Here is a 22550-nt window from a genome sequence, read left to right on the forward strand (position 1 = left end):
TTAGAACTGGCCCTGCCTCCCTTCACCATCACATTTTTAGCCTCTGTAGCTCTACCAGCCTCAGTGCACACCTCATCCAGTTCTCTCTTCTCCTAGGCGAAGTGCCACCGAGATCCGCTGTAAAACACCACCAGGCCTAGCGGCCGGCCCAGCACCAATCATCATTAATATAAACCGCGCTGTGCTTTTAAATGGTGCCGTGAAGTACAACTACACCGAGGATCCCACCATCCTCAGGATCGACCCCGAGTGGAGTATCAACAGGTAGGCACCCTTGAGTGAGGAATTCTCCTTTGTCACAAATGTTGACCCAATGTTGTCCTGTGCAAATCTTAATTTGGCTAGTTTGGCCAAATTTTCACCTATCCTTATCGAAACGGGGTGGGGGCGGCCCCTCAATTGGGTTTGTGTTATGGCCACCGCAAGGCTGACCAATATTCTGGCCAGTGAGAAACAAATCTCCTGCCTGAGCCTCTGATTGGTCTTAAAGTAATCTTTGTGTGGGGTGAGTGTGTTCTTCCATCACCACTTTTGGCTTTCGTAAAGTCTGCCATATGTTCGTATTGTTGCTCCTCCCCCAAGCTGGAAGTGAAGTGGGAGTTAGAGTAAAGGTTGGAATGTTTTCACACCAAGTAGGTCTGCTAGACCCTGTTGGGCAGAAATATAACATTCTGCTTTTAGTATCCATAGATTGTTTCCCTAAACTCCGCCAGCTTATTGTGGTAAGTCGATGGGCACTCAGATTGGAAACCTATGGTGTCCCTTAGCTTGTATTTTGTTATGATTCGCACCACTGCTCCGGTGCCCTGCTTGCATGCATGACCGGAGCCGCAGTCAGCTCTTTACTGCAGCAAGCTCAGTCCTTGTGTGTATGTGTGATTACAGCTCACTCTCGAGTCTTCCAATCTCTCCCTTTTTATTTTCTCCCTTCAGCGGAGGGACACCACTGACGGTAACTGGAACCAACTTGGGTACAATCAAGGACCCCAGAATACGTGCCAAGTACGGAAGCACGGAGCGTGAGAACGTAAGTGACGTGGCTGAAAAGTGGAGCTTGCATACGACTTGTGTCCCCTTTGAGCACAATGAACAGCCACTTAGTGGTGATTTTTCTTCATAAATGGGCCTGGTGGAAGAGAAACCCAAGGTACAATGATAAAGTAAAGAGCAACATTGACCTCACTGACTTAGGGCCTTATTTAGATCTTGGCGGACGAGTTACTCCATCACAACCGTGACCGATCTCTCGTATGCCGAAATATAAATCCCATTATATTCCAAGGGATTTATATTTCGGCGGACGGGATATCATCACCGTTGTGACGAAGTAACTCAACCCCTACGATCTAAATCGGGCCCTTAGTGTACTTGTGGATCTTCATTCACCATGCCTTAATACGTCAGGGATGCTTGCTAAGGAACAATTCCTTTAATCTCTACTGTACCACTAAAAATAAGTGCAATCCTAGGTTATGCATCAGGTGTAGTTTTAAAGAGGTCTGGTTAACACCACCTTGAAGAAAGTATCCAAATAGTATGTGGCTGCTTCGCGCTCTGGGTTTTCTGCTTAATTTCCTCCAAGTGTGGAATGCCATTTTGGAGCCAGAAAATATTTTTTTTCCAAAGCATATGGGAGAAACATGGTATGCTGTCATTGCCAAATACAGACTGCTTAGCATAGGTGGTCGTAAAGACCCGGAATTGACTCCATCTTCTCTTCACCCTTTTAGAACTGCACAGTTTACAATGATACCACCATGGTGTGCCTTGCTCCTTCCATCGACAATCCTTCCAGGATCCCCCCGGAAATGGGCGACCGCCCAGATGAGATTGGCTTCATCATGGATAATGTGCAAGCCCTGCTGATCATGAACAACACAGGCTTCGTCTACTACCCGGACCCTGTGTTTGAGCCGCTGAGTCTTACGGGGACCCTAGAGCTGAAGCCCAGCTCCCCACTGATCCTCAAGGTAAGAGAAACCATTGTACATCTGCAATCTGTGACTGTGCCCCGTCTCGCGTGATGATTTTGTCCAGCCCATCTCAGGCATTAATTTGGTCACCAAGCCCTGTTTCCTTTGCTGCCTGACCCATCCTCATAGTCCACTCTGAGGGCAAAAGAACAATGTGTGATGTTTAGGGGGATTGTCACTCATCCGTTGCCATGAGGGCGCATAGCATTAAAGATCCTTGCATTTCTTGAAAAGCACATAACATGATAGTTTCAAACACGCCTCAATAAAAGATCATAGTTGGTCTTTATACCATGGTCTTAACCTACCCACCTGCCCAAATGTTATGAATATTCATGGTATGCCAATGGCTCCTCCCATTACTATTGAAGATAACCGCTTCCTGTGGATGCATCCATCAAGTTTTAGGGATGCCTGATGAATCTTGGCCACTGTCGTGCACCAGAGGTGGTTCTGATGCAGTACCCTGAAGTACAGTGATCTTTGTTTTAGACTTGTGGGTCGTATCCAAGCAGTGTCCTGCCCCCAGATCGGCTGTGTCAGTACCAGTGGCGTAACAAAGGCCCCCGCGGTGTGGAGCAGGGGGGCTCCGAGCTTCACGGGGCCTCCTCAGCAGAGCACCCTGTCCTGAGAGCTCTTGAGTGAGTCCGGAGTGGGGCCCCTCCATGTACTTTGCAGGGTAGTTCTCAAGTTTTGTTATGCCACTGGTCTGTCCCCCTACATTCAGACTAGTAGTAGACCTCCTGTGACCTAAATGTCACTAACTCGATGGAATAGCCTTTTCTCACCGATTCCCTTGCTTGCTTTACTTAGTCATGTGGCTTTGTAGTCAGTTACAAGTGCTAGTCAAGGCCCATTTTCAGCGACATACTAGTCGTGTCATGAGCTGTGCTTAATTGAACTTTCCTAAAAGTTGACTGGCCATTTCTCTTCAAATGTATTTCTTAAATTCAAAGTCCTGTGTAGGAAAGCAGTTATTGGTGGAAGGAACCTTTTAAAAAATGCATTAATTTTCACATTTCCTTAAGGTAGCTGTCTGGGCTCTTAGCTGGCTGTTCTGATGCTGCATAAAGGAAGTCCCACCCTCAGATTAACAAAACGATGACGTTCAGTCATAATTATTTTTAAACTGCAACAAATAGTCTGTTGGAAGGGTGGGTGGCATTTTTCCCAATTAAAAAAATTCTCATCTATTTTAGAGATTATTTCTAGGCCAAACCGCAGTTTTCTTTTCCCACTTTACGCATGAATGTGGACCCCCCCTAGAAAGGCTCCTAGGTTTGCTGCCGGCTGTTGTACAGTGTGACTAATGAACACAGTGACGCATCTCCTATGTAGTCCTGTAGTGACAGCTGTACCTGGCACCGTCCAACCTTGGCATCGCCGGTGCCAAGGCCTGGCGACTTCGTTTGCCACCTGCGGGACACAATCGGCGACCAGCCTGCGGAGGCTCAGATTTTTTGGCAGCAGTAATGGCGCTCGAGGCTTTTTCTTATACAATGCTTTTTGCTTTCCCTTTGTGTAGAAAAAGAGAAAAAGTCGGCATATGGCCGTCTTGTTTTAAGCGAATTATGGGGTTTCCCGTGCCCCAGACAAGGGACTGATCCTGTTGAATCCACATGCAGGGGTTTGATGAGTGATTGCAGAATATTTGACTAGGAGCAGACTGGTGTGCAGACAGAAGAAATCGATCGCAGAGCGCACAGGTCGCTCTTTGGGTTTGCACCCCAGTCTATGCCCAATTGTTGAATGATATCTGTATAAAAGTATCAACTTTAAAATTTTAATTAAAAACAAAGGCGGGTGTCCCCGCCCTTGAGGCGCTTTGCCAGCGTTCGTTTTTGTTGTTGTGTGCGGAGCTTCTTGGGTGGGCCAGCACAAAATGGAGGGGGCAGGATTCCTGCCTCCAGACATGGGGACATATTCTGGGAAGTCTGTGCATTTCAGTTCTTGCTTTAGAAAGGTAGTATAGTCATAGGCGTATTATGTCTGGAAATCATATTTCCATAAGATGGCTTCACTAATTTGACCATATACATTGTATATATAACACAGAGAGGAGACTCATAACTAGTAAGCATGTATTATGGAGCCATTGAGCACTTCCGGTGAAATAGACCACGAAGCCCAAGATCAAATGGTTTGTGGCCATCAACAGAAGTGGTTTTGTTTGGCCCAATGCAGGGCTATCCATGATATTCTTTGTATATTGCATGGTTGTGTTGGTGCAGTTAGCCTTAAACACTGATTTTTTTTCTAATCCGGATATTGAAAACAGTTCATGAAAAACTATCGTAGACTATTAGGTTTTTCATGCTTAATTGTATAGTTTTGAAGGTGGCGTTTTAGTGGAAACAATGGCTTGCTTTGTTGGAAGAGCATTCTGTCTTTGCAGATGAGTTTTTTTAAGCTGCTGCCCGCATGGTACAGCTAGCAGAGGGTCTTGCAGTCTGTTAAACCCTTGATACTCACAAACATTGTTCCAGGGGCCACAAAGTTAAGTCTGTGATGAAGCATAGGGCCACATTGATGCCAGCAGGATGGCAGTCTTGGGGGAGGTGGTAAGTTGGGTATAGTTGAAGCAAAGGTTATCCATCTAGTGCAGTGGTCTCCAAACCTTTTAATGCCGCCCCCTCCCCCCCCCCCCCCCAGTTGAAAAATAAAAATCATTGGGCCCCACCTCAGAATTTTTCACAATTATTTTATAAAGATGGCAATGTTTAAATATGCCCAGACGTATTTAAACATTGCAGTTAAGTACTGTTACCTTTTCAAAAGTGCAATAACATGTTTCTGCTTTAAAAAACACACTGTTATCTCTGTAATGCTTCTTTTGGCCGGAGCCTGGCGCCCCCCCGGGATCACTTGAGGCCCCCCTAGGGGGACCTGCCCCCCAGTTTGAAGACCTCTGATCTAGTGGCTGAATTGTACTTTGTGACACCATATGGGGATTAATCCCAGCTTCCCCACTTAACCAAACTGTGTCATCTTATGCAATTGTTTTATTTAAATTTTTTCTTTATTATTAACTCATATAAGGGTAGCTCGAAAATATGACTTCTGGGTGTGCTCTGTAAGAATCCTTCTCCTGTCTGTGACCTAATGAACTATAGTGTTGTTCATGTGTAACAGGAACCCAGGCCGCCCTATGAGTGCAAATAGCAACTGTCCTGCCTTTTAGTTCACTATTGGCAATTTTGTCCGTGTGGTGGGAAGAATGAAAGTTTCTAAATTGATGTTTCAAAACTATCACTTTAAAAAAATACTTCTCGATGCACGGATATAATATGATGTACCAAAGTGAAATGATTCTGCATGTTAATGAAATACACCTTCTGAATTTTGGAGACTTCATCATATTTTAACACTTTTACTGTAAGATGGCTTTGAAAATGAAGGTGTCCTTGTAGTTAAGTGGTGCAGCATGCTCTAGTTACTTTCATTCTTTAACTTCAATCGACCTTTAAATAAATACTTGCCTGTTTTTTTATTTTTTATATGTTAGTGCTGAGTCGAGTGAACAGATGCCGGGTGCGGCTGTTGATCAGGGGGCCTCATGTGAAGGTCAAGATGGCCGCATGCGGCCCCCGGGCCGTACTTTGGGTGTCACTGTTTTAAACTCTATGCGGTCTGTTTCTTGAAGAGAATGCTCGTTAAACAAGGGGATAAGGTGAAGTTTGGTTGAGTGGTTTGTGGCTGCCATTATCTCAATTCCTTGTCATCCTTGGAGACCAATTAGCTGGAGGGAAAGAAATCAGACTAAGACAAGGCCTCTCATTGGATTAAATCCAGAATAGATGGGAATGTCACAACTGCAAATTATGGGAAATGATTCTCCGGTAAATATGGGGTTTTTGAAACCGCGGGTTTAGACGCTATAAAAGGAGATAAACATAATACATCTCCACTGCATCATACATATCGGTAACCAAATTATATACATTTGCTGCAGGATGGGGAAACATGGCGGACGAGAGGGTGGAGGAAGAGGAAAATTAGTGGCATGCAACTAAAGACTTGTTTGCAATTCCTTTTGTTGAAACTGTTTGAATTCGAGGTGTCTTTGTTCTTTCCTGGTTAACAACAACTTCTACAGCGTGTGTTCCATGAAACTTTGGCGCACACGTCAGAGTTTTGATGACTTGAATCTTGTGATGTCATCAAGGAACTTTGTATGTACAGAGTCTTCTCTAGGTTTGGGTTCCTTATTTAATCCTTTACATGTATAAAGTGAGGACTGTGGCAATGCAGAACATAGAAAACGCTTTAGGAGCATCTGTGGAATATAGAAGTTTATTAGAAACTCTTACACTTGCAAATTTGGTTTAAGCTGGAAGGGGTCAGTCTGTCTGGTGATTATCTAGTAGGGAGGCACAACCGAAAACTAGGGTAGGTGATTTTGGATAGTACCGGCATGACCCATCATTCTGTCTCTTGTTTCTGTTGACTACAGGGGCGGAACTTGATGCCGCTTGCGCCCGGAAACTCTCGCCTCAACTACACAGTGCTGATCGGCGACACCCCCTGTGTTCTTACTGTTTCTGAGATCCAGCTGCTCTGCGAGTCGCCGAACCTCACCGGACAGCACAAAGTTACAGTAAGTGAAGATAACAAAAAATGCAATTGTCAGTGGACAGTATGGTTGTGATCTGGGATAAGAGCACAACTCTGTGTGTGTATATATAGGGACCCTCAAACTGGTCTCTGCCATTGATGCATAAGCTTTGTTACTAACTGGTCCAAAATCCTAGTATGTTTGGCCGAACGAATGATTGAATGTGCAATGTTAAAGAAGGCTCTAAGCCCATTGGGCCAACACTTTCCATTGTTTTAAACATTCCTGAAGTTGTCTCAGAGCTGATAGATGCTTCCACACCCTGTGCTTATTTGGTTAGTGGACAAGAGGCAGTTATTTTTTTTCTGCTCATTTTTATATCTCTAGGTAGGGATTACTAAGAGGCGATAAAGGCAGATGGTAAGACTGCTTTCCGTCTGGCTAGTTAAAGCTAGTCTGAGTGGCACCCGGGTGTAGTGCATTCGCTCACTGCTCTTGGTCAGTTTGGGTTGCTAGACTATTGGGAACATAAAATTGTACGACTGATGTGGGAGGATATAAGGTTAATTGAGAGGACACGTTTTCATGGCCCCTTAGGCACAGCTAAGCTTTTTGGGTTCTGTTTTAGGTACCATACAAGAATAAATACTGGTGAATTTGAAAGAGTTCACTTCTGGGATGAATGACTATAGTTTGATAGGGTTTGGTGGATCTGAGAATTTTGTTTGTCTAGTATAGGTCCTCTCAGGGGTTGTCTGGTGCTCTGTTCATACCCCAAATGATGGAGCGAACACATGGCTACCTATAAAAGTTGACTGAGGTCTGTGTCACTATCATCGGAACAGACGGGGTATACCGTGCCGATAATCATGCCTAGGAGAAGCTTCCTGCCGGAGCCACCTTTAAAGTTTTGAGTGAGCTGTTTTTTTTACCCAAAACTAATCAGTGCTGAGAACAGTGCCTGGTGTGTTACTTAAGTCTAATTCCAAGGTCTCGTGTTCGTGGTACCAGAACGTTTTCTGGTTTTGATCATTAATATGTCACCACCTTTAGTAGCAGCTTGGAAGATGAGACCCTAAATTTAGGTAGAAACTCACTTTTTTTTTTTTTTTAAAGAATACCATGTACGTAGTATGAATAGCAAGTATCTGAAATCCCACAGCCTCTCCAGTAATAAAATAAGATTAAAAAAAAATGTCAGGGGAAATGGTACCTGATGGAGATGTGGCTTGGTGGAATGAGCCTCTAAGTTGAGAGGTATTGATAGCTGGAACAAATTAAGATTTGCAGGTCTGACGTGTGTTCGCTTCACTAGGGTATCCAATTTGAAACTATTTTTTGTTTTTCGTATTATTGTAAATGAAGAACCGTTTTCAAGTCTCAAATGTAGCGGTCTCCCGTTTAGAAGGCTTGCAGGCGACATACGTGTTGCAGGCAGTAGAGAGGTTTGAGTGGGATAATGGTTTCCTACCTGGAACACAGGTGTGCAGGAAAGGAATATCACCTGTTTCAATATGCCTTGCGTCTACCCTCACAGATCAAAGTTGGCGGCTTCGAGTACTCTCCCGGGATGCTCCAGATCTACTCGGACAGTTTGCTCACTCTACCTGCCATCATTGGGATCGGTGGGGGTGGCGGCCTGCTACTCCTCATCATCATCATCGTGCTCATCGCCTACAAGCGCAAGTCCAGGGACGCGGACCGGACCCTGAAGCGCCTGCAGCTGCAGATGGACAACCTGGAGTCCCGCGTAGCCTTGGAGTGCAAGGAAGGTATGTTAGCACCACGAGACGCTCTTGCCACCCCTGGGGCGGGGCATTGCTAAGGTCTGTGTCCCCTGTGCATGAGCCCTTAGCTCAGTGTGCCTGTATTGTGCTTTTAATGGATGTGTAAATAAAGGTCGCTCGCTCACATTTTGGTGGGTGTGGTAGAGGATTTCCGCTTACCGCTGGGAGTGGAAGGTCACACGGTGGGTACATGCGCCTGCTGGACGCCATTGGAACGCCCCGGCTTGGACAGTTCTTTAGAACTTAAGCTCTTCGGTCAAAGCCGCCTACCACTGCTCATCTGTGAATTCAGACCCAATGCAAAGTGTGTTGTACCACCCAGCCTGACCCTCTTCCCTTCATGCACCCTCGCACAGATAGTAGCGAAACAGAACCAATGTCCATCTAGTCAGCCTCCTCCCTGGAGTTTTTTCATAGTTTTTAGTTTTTTCTTACCTCCCCCAACTCTGCCCTTTCTGTGTCTTGGAATTGTTTGTGTCCCAGAGTACTGGAAAGCTAATCATTGCAGTGGTCAATTATATTTTCGTTAATCTTAATTTTTTTTGAGAATTCCTGACAAGCACGTACCGTGGTTCTGCCTCGTGCCCAGCCTGGAAGGCACTTTGCAAATATGCGGGTAAAGCTTAAAATTGGTGCCACACTTTGGGCCATTAAGCTAGTCCCTTGCTTTACCCTACAAGCTCCTCGTCCCGCCCACACCCATTGTCCCCCCCCAGTCATCCCGCCCTGTTGGGCTGGAAGGTGTACTTTTCGAGCTATTTATTGCTATGCTAGCACTTCTAAAAGAGCCATTGTATTTCTAACTTATTTTAATCTTGCAAGTCCAGTATGAGGAAAACGTCAAGTGCCGCACCGGGGGTGGCTTCAAATATGGTGAGTTTGGTGCCATTACGCCCCACAATATTTTAGTCCTACAGCCGCCACTGTACGTAGGTTGTAGTTAGTGTTGAGGTGTTTGTATAGCCTAACTAGTTAGGTATGTGCCACCTGGGAGGATTGGTACATCCACTGCCAGGCTTTAAATGTGGGGGTAAAGTCTCCCTGTAAACCAGACGTGATCTCCCTGAATAGGAACATTTGGACTAGGGAGTGACTATACCAAAAGTTTGTTTGGTGTCAGAGTCACCAAGCACTAGCGGCAAAGGTAATGGACGGCTGCAGTGGTCAGATAGTGCTTATTTCATGTATGAATTAAAGTCCAGATTTATAGCGCTTCCAGCTCGCATCAAGCCTATTTCGAACCGCTTTCCGTATGCAGACATGGCACAGGAAAGAAAGACCTTCGTCTGCTCAAGATACTAAAATGTGATGGGTTTCCTTGTTCCCCTGACGACAACTTGCCCACTAGTGGTAAGGGCGGTATTACTTTACTTACAAACGTGTTATTTATAAAGGAGAGAGTAGGGTTTGAAAATTCTTGGTGCTTTACGTCCAGCTCTGTGGAGATGGCACAACACGGTACTGCCTCCCGCTGTGACCCGCATGACCCTACAACATGCCCCCCTCCCTACGTTACTTGTTGTAGCCCAGCACCTGTGATACTAACAGATGTGGCACCTACCATTCCTCGAAAGAGGGGTGGATGTCCATTGCAGAGAAGGAATTCTGCGCTTCCTCCGCATCCCGCTCCCATCACCCCCCGGGGAAGAGAGGAGCCGAGGCGGCCCCGTTTGCTCATTAGAGGCGAGAGGTTACTCTGAACCTGGAGAGGGCGCTTTGCGGCTCCGACAGAATGGGCCTAATTGGCCATTATCGCTGCTGGCCAAGGCCCGGAGCCGCGACCCTGCCAGCGGCGACCTGCCCATGGGCGGGAAACGTGCCTGCGCGGAGGCGCCACGTGTCAGCAAGAGCGGGCCCGGCACCCGCAGCTGCGAGATAAAACAAATGGACTTTTAATTAAAACCGAAGATGCCTTCGGATTCCTTTTTCCTTACCCCATCCTCAGATAAGGCGTCATTTCCTTTGTCCCCCTATGCTCGCCTGCTGCGTAAACCCCTTGCCTTGCACTGCCTCCCTCAGTTCTTTCATTTTTTTTTTTAATGAATCGAGATTGAGGCGACCACGTTCATCACGGGGACTTTTCATTGCTCGCAAGTAACAAAGGGCTGTGTCAGGGTTCACTGAACACTGCTCAAGGCAATTTGTTTTTCGTGGGAAATTCCTTTAGAGTGATAAGCCTTCCGAGCTTTGAATTAAAAAGAAAAATTAAAAAGCCGGTTTCCATCAGATATGGCGGTGTGGACAAGCAGCTGCAAATGTGTGCTCAGAATGTCCACGGCCCTTGAACCCAGACCAGGGGTTTTGAACGTATTTCGGGAGGTTTATGTAAAACGGATTGACAAAGTTACTAGGTCGCACCTTTGATAACTAATGACTTTGAAAATGCTTCTTAACAATGTTGTGCAGCATGGTTTAAAAAAAAAAAAAAGCAAAAATACATCATGATGTGCGTTTATGCACTTTGATGCAACTAGCCTTGTGTCATTTGATAGGCCCGTGCATGCATGATAATGGGTACGCTCACCTACTGAGTGGCATGATTGCAATTATCTGTATTTATCAGTCCAAGAAAGCAGGTGCCACATGCATCAGTAAATAAAAGAATAGAAAATGTTACTTGCAAGAAAGCACTTTTTTAATACCAGAGCAGCCCAGCAAAACACAGCAGCTGCTGGTACCTTGAAAAGAAGCGTTTCGTTTTGTTTAAGACATCAATGGAGAGGGCGGAGGAATACATGATAAAACACTTTTTAAAAATGTTAGAGGAGGAAGCAGTGGACAGGGTTGTGGGAGGAAAGGAAGCATGAGGGAGCAGCACAGAGCGCAGGGGTTGGAGGAGGAGGGCAGGTGATTTATAAAGCAGCACATGAGGGAGAGAGAGCAAGTGTGGGAGGAGGGGGTACCATCGAGCACCCTAGGAGGAGAGTGCCGAGATTTGGTGGGATAGAAGTTCTACATGATGGAGAAATCCTGAAAACACATGCACTCTCATGGAGTACTTCAAGAAAAAGAAAAAAATGTAGTTCCCTTAATGTGATCAGTGAAAGGATTCAAGTCAGCCAATCAAAATGACTGTAAAGACCTAAGAGGAGGAAGACAACCATCAAACAACAAACAAGGGAATGTTAGTTTAACAACCAATAGGGATGAACCAGCTCTAAGTCCGATTTAACTTTTTGGTGTGGTCCACAAGAGGCTTTACCGAGACCTAAAAATGTGTCTACAATTAAACTAAATAGAATTAATTGATTGACAGTTACTGGTAATCCAACACATCTGGCACGGATCCTGCCCAGCCAGGCCTATGGTGAACAACTCTGACCATGGTTCTTGGATGCTGATGGGCGATGCAGTGGGTGGTTACCCATTCCTTCTCTCGCTGCACCTGGGTTCCTACACGGTCTTCAACTTTACCCTGGCTCACTGTGCTGTTTGTCACCACTTTGTGTAGTCGGGAATGGTTGTCTGTGTTCCCTGTCATGTTGTGCTTATTGTAGCGCACTGAGTTCACGGTCTACTTCAGTCACCAACCCTTTAGCATCTCCTCCTACTGACAGATGATCAAACAGTTCTGCAGGTTGTTCATTTCTGGTATGAAACAGTGACGTCACTGCTCTATCCTGCAATCAGACTGCCTGGTGTATGTTAGCAAGCTGAGCGAACCGTCAAGGGAGATCAGCTATTTAACTTACAGAAAGACCATAGGAGGCCGAAGGTCTGGGACTGGCCCTTTAGGGTGACATGGTTACACCTTTAGAGGTTTCATGAATTACCGCATGTGCAGTGTTAGGAGGCAAACCATTCAAACCAAATACCAGTAAAGTCCTGTCTCTCTGAGAACATGCACCGGAAGTGTGTTCATCCTGTACTCCTGCATCATGTCTCTGCCATCTTCCAGTCTGATAGCCTTCCTCGTGGAAGGGGAGTGGACACACACAGGCATGTTCAAGAGTACTATGGTGTCTGGTCAAGGCTTGCTCCATCCTGCATCGCTCCCTTCAGAGACCTAAGATCAAGGTCTAGATTTATCCCTTAACAGAGACTTTTTTCTATGTTTCTCTGTGACTTTCTCTGCCAGTCTCAAGAGTTGTTTAAACACGTATTAGGTACTACAGTGGACAGTGATCATTTGTCACCTGTGAGAGATTTCTTGCAATCCTTATCTGCTTTAAATCCTTGCTGTCTGTAGTTGTCTAGTCTCCTGCTGCTGGAAGCCTTAGTCTAAATAATATGGCTGCCTCTGCAGGTCTGGGCTGCTTTTGTTTTCCCACCTGAGAAGTGTTGAGTATGCTGGTAGGTAACCACACAGGTTGTATTTTAGGTAGAAGTCCCTGAATCTTTGGACCACAAAGCACAGTGACTGGAGTACTGTGGATGCAGACTAGTGCTCAGGCAGAAGGTGAGGACTTTTTCAATAGTGAATCTTGCCTGCAAGAGGCTAGGAAGGCTGGCGACTTTCGCCTGCTCAAGACCGCCCTTTCTAGGTTTTCTTGCTACCTGTCTTTAAGGATTCTGGGATTAGAATCCTCGTATTGGCCTCCAGCGAGCTCGAGGACATCATCAACATTATGTCAAGAACAGTTCAACATTTTCTCGCTTTCTAGGGTTCAATACGGGTTTGAGGTTCTTCATGAAACCTTTCTTTTTCTGATTTTTCTAAGTGTAAACTTCTTTTTTTTTTTCTTCTTGTTTGTTGATCTATGGTTTTGTAGTATTTGTCTTCTTTCCTTCATTAAGAACTTTAGTTAAACTGACACTGGGTGCATCCTGTCACACATGATTAAAGGCCCGGCCATATCTTCTCTTTTATTTGCTGGTGTGTGATTTTTGTTATTGGTCAGTTGGACTCTCCAGATTGCGCTCTAATCCTGATTTTTTTTTCCCTTGCTCTCCAGCCTTTGCTGAGTTGCAGACCGACATTCACGAGCTGACCAACGACCTTGACGGGGCTGGGATTCCCTTCTTGGACTACCGTACCTACGCCATGAGGGTGCTCTTCCCAGGTATCGAAGACCATCCGGTGCTGAAGGAGATGGAGGTAAGGACAACTTAAAGCTTGCCTGCACGGTACTCCAGTACTCTGAGTAGTTTCGGTAACTGTTCTCTCTTTGGAGCAGGAGTGGATGGGGGATGATGATGCCTTCGAACATGCTATCAATAAATCATCTCTGCCACCAGCTCGGTTTATCCTCCACTGCTGGGCTCACCACTGCTTGTCCTCTTGTAATCGAGCCGACACAACCCTCTCCTCCTCGAACAACCAACCTCTGTCTTCAACCTCTGTTCGAACCACCATCCTTTAGTTCTGCAGCGTGATTCACTTGCTGTGCATTATTCCACCATCTATATCCCATCTAGTGTTTGGGACCTCCGCCACCTCCTTTTTCTTCTTCTGGCTCGAGTGGGCATCCTTTGCTCGATCTCACTCGCTTTACCATCCTCAGCCTCTTCCCACTTGGTCAACCTGCCATACAACCACCTCACGACCTGCCCTGCAACCACCTTCCGACCTGTCCTACAACCAGTCCTTGGACTGCCATCCTCCTTTATGGAGGCGCCATTTGTTTGCGCCCTTTGTCTGGCATCCTTTCTCCTTCTCCCTTGGCCACCTCTCCTGCTCTAGCTGCCGTCCTCCGTTTGCCATCCTTTCTCTGACATCCCCTGCTCGAGTTTCCATCACTTCTGTCTCCTCCTGGTCTAGCTGCCATCTCTCTATCCTGGTCTAGCAGTCATCCCTCTCTTCTTCTCCCCATCTTATGGTAACTTCCCCGTCTTATTTTGCTTCTGGCCCTTTTGTGAGTGGGAAGAATTAAGCAGGCGCATGCTGGGCTGCGCACATTGACATCATTACCAGTCGTCATATTAATATCGGGGCCATCATCTTCTACTGCACTTGCTTTATACAATTGCTTTTGTTTGCTGCATGATTGGTTACTCATTTCCAGTAGGTTTGTCTTAAGTCGTCTCCCACTTTGCGCCATCCCCTCCCCTGTAGTTGCTGTGAACTCTTCCCTCCGTGACTCATTGCGCCTTCATCTGCCTAATTTAGTGCATGCGTTCTTGCATTAATCTGAGTCCAATTCCACTTAGCTGGCTTTTCGCTGCCTGTGATTGGAGAGTTGGCTAGCGACCTGTGCCACAGCCACCTATTTGACCCCGCTGATTAATTTGTCCTGGCGCAGGCTTCAGCACTCCTTCTGATAAGTAATTCGGTCCCAGCTAATTACTCCGACTCGAGGGCCTCTGGCAGCCATGTCGGAAGCCAATGCTCGTCCACATCTGCCTGGATCTCGTTTGCACAAAATGGAGGCCCTGTAAGAGCCCCATCGGGCCCCACCTCCCCCCTGTTATAAAGCCACACCCACATAGGTGGCTATAATGGTATTGTAATTGTAAATGCAGATATTGAGAGCAGCAGCAAATCTGACCCAAGTGTAGTGTGTGAATCAGTACAATGCAGTTTGGAAGTCATTAAAAAGTGATTTTGCTACTTGAAAATTAGTAGAAGTAGCACTATTGGAGCAGATTTTCAACATAACTTTTGCTATTCATTGCTATTCATTAGTATTATTTTAATTGCCTAAATTGACATTCTCTTAAGCAACATTTTAATGTTAATGTCCCTGGGTTTGCACATGTGAAGAAAAAGCATGTGCACTCCTTTAAAAGGGCACATCTGTAGATCCACTGTGCATACCACGTGTGTAGGGGTGAGACCACATTGCTGACACAGCAACATTTCCCTGTACTCTTTGTTGGCCGTACATCTGATGAGTCTTTTCTTTGTTGCATGAGAAGAGTGCGCCTTCACACTCTGTGTGACTGCTCCCAACCATTGCAGCTGTTAGGAGAACAACTAGGGCAAGAAATGAACCTATGTTGATCATTTAAATGTGTCCATTTTTCTGTAAACAAGAAGAGAACTGGCACTTTAAGATGTCTGTAATACCCTTCCAGATCTAGTAACTTGACTTCCAATTGAAAGCAAAAGAGGCTGACCTGAGGTCTGTCAGTTATCTTCCATTGTGCTCACCCATTGTGACCGCCTCTCCGACACTAAGCGGTCTATTGCGCCTGCTTGTTTATTCTAGAAGGGGGGCGAGGGTGGGCTCTCCTCCTTTCTGCACATGCACAAAGTTGTAACTGGAAGGCACTCGCTACTTGGCTTCTGACCTCTGTGCACTTCCTGATGCAGAACTGTCTTAAGTGCATGCACAGGGGTGGTCCAGACTTTGCCATTGTTTCAGATGCTGTGCTGGCTCAGATTAGCATTTGCTAATTGCATTAAAACTGGGGAAGTACATATGCAAAGGTGATGGGCTCCAGGCCCTGATATCTCTGTTACATCAACAGAGATTTATAGGAGGAGTCCATAAAAATGCAGACTATTTTGTGGTCTAATAACTAGAGAATATGGTGTCATAAACTGTGCAAGAGAAATGTCTGCCATCAATTTTAGGAGCCGGACAGACTCCTAGCTGAAGCACTGCAACAGCGCAGACAGTAAATCCGCACTGAGACATTGCAGAGTGGTGAAGTCGGGGCAGGAGGCTTGGTCGCTGCCAAAAATCAAAGGTGTTTTTAATGCTGGCTTGATGACCACTGACCAAGGTAAAGCCAAACCCCTCTCCCACCAGATTCCATAATCAAAGTAAGCACTGTCAAAGTTGGTGGGTCTGGTGTGCTACAGGTGTGATCCAACATTTAGTCAGTGAGTCTTTGTCAGTGCTAGATTTGCTTTGCTATAGTTTTTTATTTTTTTTTATTTAATTTTTTTGCAAAACGCTATTATTGGGGGAGCAGAGTGGTCTTCACCAAACAAAATTAAAAGAAAATGGCTAAAAGCAAAAATATTTTTGGTCTCAAAAGGCACACTTTGCTATAGTACTCCCTGGCACTAAAGGGAACTACTTTGTGGTTGGGTGTGGTCTTTGTGATAGTGCGGCGCGCCGTCACTTACAGTGAAGATGGTCATTGGCTGAAGTAGGCTGACCCATTGCCACGTGCTGTGTGCTGCAGTGGGCAGTAACAAAACGTGAATGACATCGTGGGGCTCCGAATGTCAATCCTGTGAATGAAGATAGCAGTCTGAAAGCCTATATCACATGTATATCATACATACATTTTTAGTAAAATGAAAAGCGCTTGGCTTTAAGACCTTTAAAAAAAAAAAAAGTTTTAGTAAAACATGTTGCATTTTCCAGCTTCAACCATTATGTGGCAGGCTATATGAACAGCACATGAATTTAGGGTAAAGCTGCAGAACTGAGTAGACGTTGGGTCTCATGGTATAGTACGCCACAGACTTGGTAGACTTAGCTCAGTTGCCCACTTGTTTCATAGATGGCAACCTGGTTTTGGAGGAGGGTAGTCTCCCTTTGAATCACATCCATTCGGACTCCTCGTAATGTGTATTGGAGCTGACGTCTGCACACACGTTCCCCTTCTGATCCACTAACAACCTTGCACCTGCCCTGGTTTCCTTAAAGTCGCAGCTCCCTCAAAGCAAAGACCAACAACCCAATGTATTGCCAGCCTTTCGCCTGCTTGTTGTAGATACAGAGCACTATCGCTTGGGTAGAAGTTAACAGACAACTTTGGAGGACAATTGATGCTTAAACAGCATTAAATGGCCAAGTAATTGGTGACCTTATGATACACAAACAGCGTAAATTAAAAACAGTGTAACGGCTTGACATACGTTCCATTAGGGCAAGACTGGTTTGTTGCCTCGCTGAGGCTTTGACTGGTCATCAGAGATCCCTAATGGCCACTAGGTCTAGGGCAGTGGTTCCCAACCTGTGGGCTGGGGGCCGCTGGGGGTCCTTAAAGCCTCCTCAGGGTGTCCGCGACTGATTTGAAAATTAAAAAATATTAACACAGTAGGTCCCCAGCTTTCAGTAATTACTCAGTTGGGGGTCCCTGGGCTCCATTAATGATTCAGTGGGGGTCCCTGGGTTCCACTGATGATAAAGTGGGGGTCCACAGAAGTCAAAAGGTTGGGAACCACTGGTATAGGGCACTTGGTGGCTTATCAGATTGTTTTTCCATATTTGGAAGCTTTGCATTTTCCATGTAGACCAATAACACCACTGGGTAAAATAGTTACTGTGTGAAACGAATACTCCAAAGTTGTAGTATTCATTTTTTTAACTTGCCTGGTAAGGCGTTCGGTACAATTCAGTCCCCTTAGTCTCTTATCATGCATCTAAAAGTTACTTTTTAACATTTCCATGTTTTGTGTTTACAGTTTGACAGTGTTGTGGATGTGCATGTTGACAGCTGGACTCCCTGCAGTATCTTCCACACTGTAAAATCCAAAGTGTGCACAATTCAGACCACATACAAAGCTGTGATCTCATTGACTGGCCAAAGTGACGTCATTTGAAAGTAGTGAGGTGTGTGATGGCCAGAAATAAGAGGAGATCAGCTGTGGCTTGCTCATAAGTCCCTTGATCTCCACACCGGTGACTTGTACTGTATTTTAGGTCTTTGCTCTCAGTACAGCAGACAGTGCCATTCATACATCACTAGACACGATGGTGAGGAATACGTGTCATTACAGCAGAACTTAGTACTCCAAGTTTACTACTCTAGAGTGTACAGTGGGACTGGGCATTCCTTCTTCACTGGGCCCGATTAAGAGGAATATAGTATCTCTGTTTAACTACAGTACTGAATGCAGCACGAGTGAGCATCACTGTTTCACTGCACTTGAAGACCTCAGATGACCTAAGCATCCCTGCACTGTGGAGACGACTGCAAGGACTGAGCATCGCTGCTTCACTGTAGTACAGTGGGCCCAAGTATTGCTGAAGAGTGTAGCTTGCCTAGGGATTCTTGAAGAGTGATCCAGAACTGAGGATTCCTGGACAGTATAGAGATGTTGAGGGCTCTCAGGTAGCACAGCAGACCTGAAGGTTGTTGGGGAGTACAGCAGTGGCATGTTGCTAGATAGTACATCAGGCCCGATCTCGGGGAGCACAGTGAGACAAAGCTCTGTCTACCTTGGAGTTTACAGGAAGTTTTACACCCTAATATTTTGTTGTGTATTTGTATAGTACGCAGCTCAACCGGGATGGTATCCTCTCACTGAAGCAGGAGCTGCGGGGCCGAGCCAGGGTTGGGACTAGGTGAAGAGCCTGATCTTCAGTTTCTTGGGGAGTTCAGTGGCTGAGGAGGCAGCTCTGATGTGCAGAGGCAGATCATTCCAGGCTCTAGGATTGAGGTAGCAGAAGGCACAACTGCTGGATCTGGTTCAGCGTAGGCTGGGGCAGGATTAAAGTGGGAGTCCAGCTGCGAGGAGGTGTCTGGTGGGTTTGTGGAAATTTATGCGGTTGTTGAGCTACGTGGGGCTAATGTTGTGTAAGGCTTTGTATGTCTGCGTGAGTTTAAGCACTTTGTGGTTTGGGAGCCAGTGTAGCTCTGAGGTGTGGGGTGATGAGTGCAAGGTGGAAGGTCGAGGATGCGCTTGGCCACAGAGTTTTGTATGGTCTTGAGTGTTCTGGTCAGTTGTGTTGATTCCAGCATAGTGTGTGTTGCTGTAGTCCAGCTTACAGTTGATGAGGACTTGGGTGATGGTTCTTCCAGTGTTTTTGGGAGGGGGGGGCGAAGGGGAAAGCAGCATTTGAAGATCATCTTTTTTTTAAAATCTTTTTATGAACAGCAAAACAGCCATTGTACAATAGTGTAAGTGACAATTAAAGTGCCCATCGATTAGCCGTCACATTTGGAGACCTTCTTGAGCATCTTGTGTGTGTGGATGCAGAACCCGGAGGCTGCATTCGCTTGACAGGTCATGGTGAGTTGGTTGTCGGATAATAATCTGATGAGCTTTGTGTGGGTTGCCAGAGGGTCTGTGAGTCCGAGTTCTGCAGACCACAGCGTACAGTCTCTGAGTAAGGTGTCTTTGCCGAAGATTACTTCTTCCGTCTTGTCTGTGTTGAGTTTGAGCTTTTTCCCTAATGGGATTTGAAGATATTACAGCTGCACAGGGGCATCAATTGTATGCCAGACGAAATATTAAATAAAACCAATATAATGCTGTGGGCCTAATACAAGTTTAATCAGGTTGCCTTTTATTCGGCTCTTTAATCAGACAAGCGCCTCCACAGCTATTACACTTGAACGTGAATCTTTACCCGGCAGTAATTCCAGGCCAAGTACGAACATCATTAACGCAGAGCCCCCTCCTCCGCGCCCACACCCAGTGTGACTGCAAGCCTGATTAAATATTTAATTCCACACTGTTCATTTACCTCACAGAGAAAAGCAGAATGGGGCCTCTGAATGCAAATTGCTGTTTTGCAATGCTGGGCGAGGCAGGTTTTGGGTTGCTTGGCAGTATTAGGCCTGTTTGTGGTGATTGCAGTGAAGTGGGCGAGGGACTCCCCCGCTCCTAAATTCTTGAAGGAGAACCCCTCCCCCATCCTCTACCTCCTTCCCTCACACTCTCCCCCCCCTCAGATAAATGTGCTTTGCTTTAAGCAGAAAACATTTTTTTTGCATTTTTAAGAAGGTTACATGACTTAACTGCGTTGTTTAAATAAGTCTAGACATGTTTATACATTGCCATCTTAACACAATAATTCTGAAAAATTCTGATGGGGGCCTGAAGATTTTTATTTTGTCACCCTGGGGGTGTGCGGGGCGTAACATTAAAACGTTTGAAAACCACTGCCATAAGGTGATGAGCTCAGGAGAGGAGTTAATCTATTTGTAACGTTACACTAATATATGCACGTTCTGTGGATGTCACAATCAGCTAGTTTTTTTTATATATATAAAGAGGGTTCCACGATGTTTAACCTTAGAACAGTGCAGTCATCAGGGGGCGTAGCTTGGCCAGTAAGATTGGTGGGGGAGGGGCTTCAGATTTCCCTACAGTCACGCTGGCGTACAGTGCCAAAATACATTATACGGCAAGCAGGACACATGAGGGACTGAAATGGCAGTGGAAAGGGAGACGTATGTAGATTAGCAGAGGTAGTAAGGGAAGAAAAACACATTTTGTAAAATAACGTTTTTGAAGACTTTCAAAGCAGAGAGGAATAAAGTGTGCATGCTTTTTCGTCTGCGTTCATTTAAAACTTTCTTGTGGAATCCGACTGACACCTCACCCTACCCGACTGAAAGCATCTGTACCCAACTATTTTCCAGAAAATACATTTTTAGGGCGGTGTAACTACACACACACGTAACCACACACACACATACACACGTAACCACACACACGTAACCACACATACACACACACACACGTAACCACACACACACACACACACCCACACACCCCTGCCAATCGCCTCTTTTCTACGCAACTGATGGAAAGTGATGTCCTGCTGTGTCCCAGGCCCTTCTGGTAATATGCTGCCAACAGTGGCTCTGAGTTAGAGACTGCTGCACACATGCCAGATTCTTTTTTTAGTGCCAAGCACTTGGAAAAATCCCTGCCTTTGAGGAGCTGCGAACGTACCCAGCGAATTAATTATCAATACTTCAGTGATTAATATCCCAGGTGGATGTTCTTCAGCTGCGGAGAGCACTTAGGGAAGCAATGATATCAGAACTAATTTAATAGGACCGAGGTTCAAGCCAGAATATTAAACTGTGACTTGATGTTTACCTGACAATCCTTCGCTTGTTTCCAAAAGAATGCCTTTTTCGTCGCTACAGCATATATGTCCCAGGTTTCTGTTATAGTGTTTGTGGATAAGTATGCCCAGGGAGAGGGGCTTCCCTGTTCTATTTAAGATGTCATTATTCAGATTAAATTCCTTGTCTGTTAAAGGGTTTCCTTATGGGTAAGATGTAGAATCCAGGAAGCATCCAATGCCGGAGAAATATACTCATATAGTTTTAGAGGTGAGGTTATTAAATCACCATCTTAACTTGTAAATTTTGTGTCTTTACATTCTGTTACCTAAACACTGTTGGCATTCCCTGTCCATCGTAACTGCCCTTTAACTTAACTTTTCACCCTTGCCCGTCCCTATATATCACTCTTTTGTAATTCGAGGTTGTGTACAACCTGGAATACATCCCAGCTCTCATGAAAGGACTTGCTGGGGTTTCGGATAGGTGAATGAAGTAAAGCCTACGCACGGGCATAGGTCACCCACCCCATCTTTCTTATCGTTGTTGCAACCATGGTCTCGCTACACATCCAGAGTGAGGCCTCATCTGAAGTGTTGTCCATTTCTGGGGACCAGATCGCCAGAATTCTAAAGACAAGATTGGAAGTGGCTTAGAAATACCCAGCAAAAATAGGGAATGAGTAGGAGCGCAATCTGTAAACTGACTTTAAACTATGGACATTTAGCACGTTAGAATCGATTCATGAATGAAGTGATTGGAGTACACGACCCAAGAATGTTCAGTAGATGGAAACCCGAAACACAACTTTGGCCACGGGGGGAGGATGTGAGGAGTGAATTGAGAATTTTTTTTTTTTTCTTGTGGAACTGCCATGTGTTGGGAGATTTATCATTGACCAAAGCTATTATTTACCAAATTGGACGGGCTGCTCTTTTGGGGCACTACTATGACTGATGTGCATTTGAGTTAAAGGAAAAAACAATGAAATTATACATGGAGGAAATTACAGTTGCTATGAATACCTCTAACCTTTCTATCTTTTTCTGTTGTCCAAAAGTTCGGTGTTCAACTTGCAATCCACTGGTTTGATTTTTGAGCTCGGCTGTCTCAGGTTTTTCCAATTTTGTTTTAATAAAATGAATTCTGTTCAGATGGGTTTCAATGCCCCCGTATTAGCAAAGTGGGATGAGATGACTTTGTAGTCATCATTTCTGTATATTATTAGTAAAAACAGTGAAGCCCAATCCTCCCATAAAAAACAAATTATAGGGTTGAATCTAAAAACCAAGGCGTGGGCTTTCAAGAGTATGCAAGCAAGGGAGAACACTGGATTATCTGGCATCTTGTTATAAATGTTGGAATATTGACTACAAAAGTTACTCAACCCACTGTCTGCAGGAAAGTCCTGATTGACAGCTGCCCGGATTTGTTCTAGTGCCTCCAGCATCATCACTTTGTTTCTGCTGTAGATGAGTTCTGGATTCAAATGGGTGAAAGACTTGGACCTAAATAGGCAAGGGGACCAGTGATCTTTGGGTAGAGAGCTAATGGCTGCTGTATGGTCATGTGAAGGCGGAGAGTATCAAATTCCTTGTATCGGCTTACCTGGAGGGGAAATCAGAGAGAAGGATAGTCATC

The 22550-nt window shown here is 45.4% G+C and overlaps 1 protein-coding gene across 5 annotated transcripts in view; it reads left to right on the forward strand.

Moving 5' to 3' along the window:
* Window positions 1-22550, forward strand: part of PLXNA1 (plexin A1) — a 559827-nt gene that overhangs the window by 464843 nt on the left and 72434 nt on the right. For all 5 annotated transcript variants that reach the window (XM_069206269.1, XM_069206270.1, XM_069206267.1 and 2 more), the window contains exons 16-21: window positions 97-264; window positions 934-1027; window positions 1731-1970; window positions 6427-6570; window positions 8066-8300; window positions 13211-13353. In XM_069206269.1, coding sequence (XP_069062370.1) covers window positions 97-264; window positions 934-1027; window positions 1731-1970; window positions 6427-6570; window positions 8066-8300; window positions 13211-13353 — 1024 coding nt within the window. The remainder of the gene's footprint in view (window positions 1-96; window positions 265-933; window positions 1028-1730; window positions 1971-6426; window positions 6571-8065; window positions 8301-13210; window positions 13354-22550) is intronic.

This window comes from Pleurodeles waltl, chromosome 9 (genome assembly GCF_031143425.1).
Source record: "Pleurodeles waltl isolate 20211129_DDA chromosome 9, aPleWal1.hap1.20221129, whole genome shotgun sequence".
Taxonomy (NCBI): domain Eukaryota; kingdom Metazoa; phylum Chordata; class Amphibia; order Caudata; family Salamandridae; genus Pleurodeles; species Pleurodeles waltl.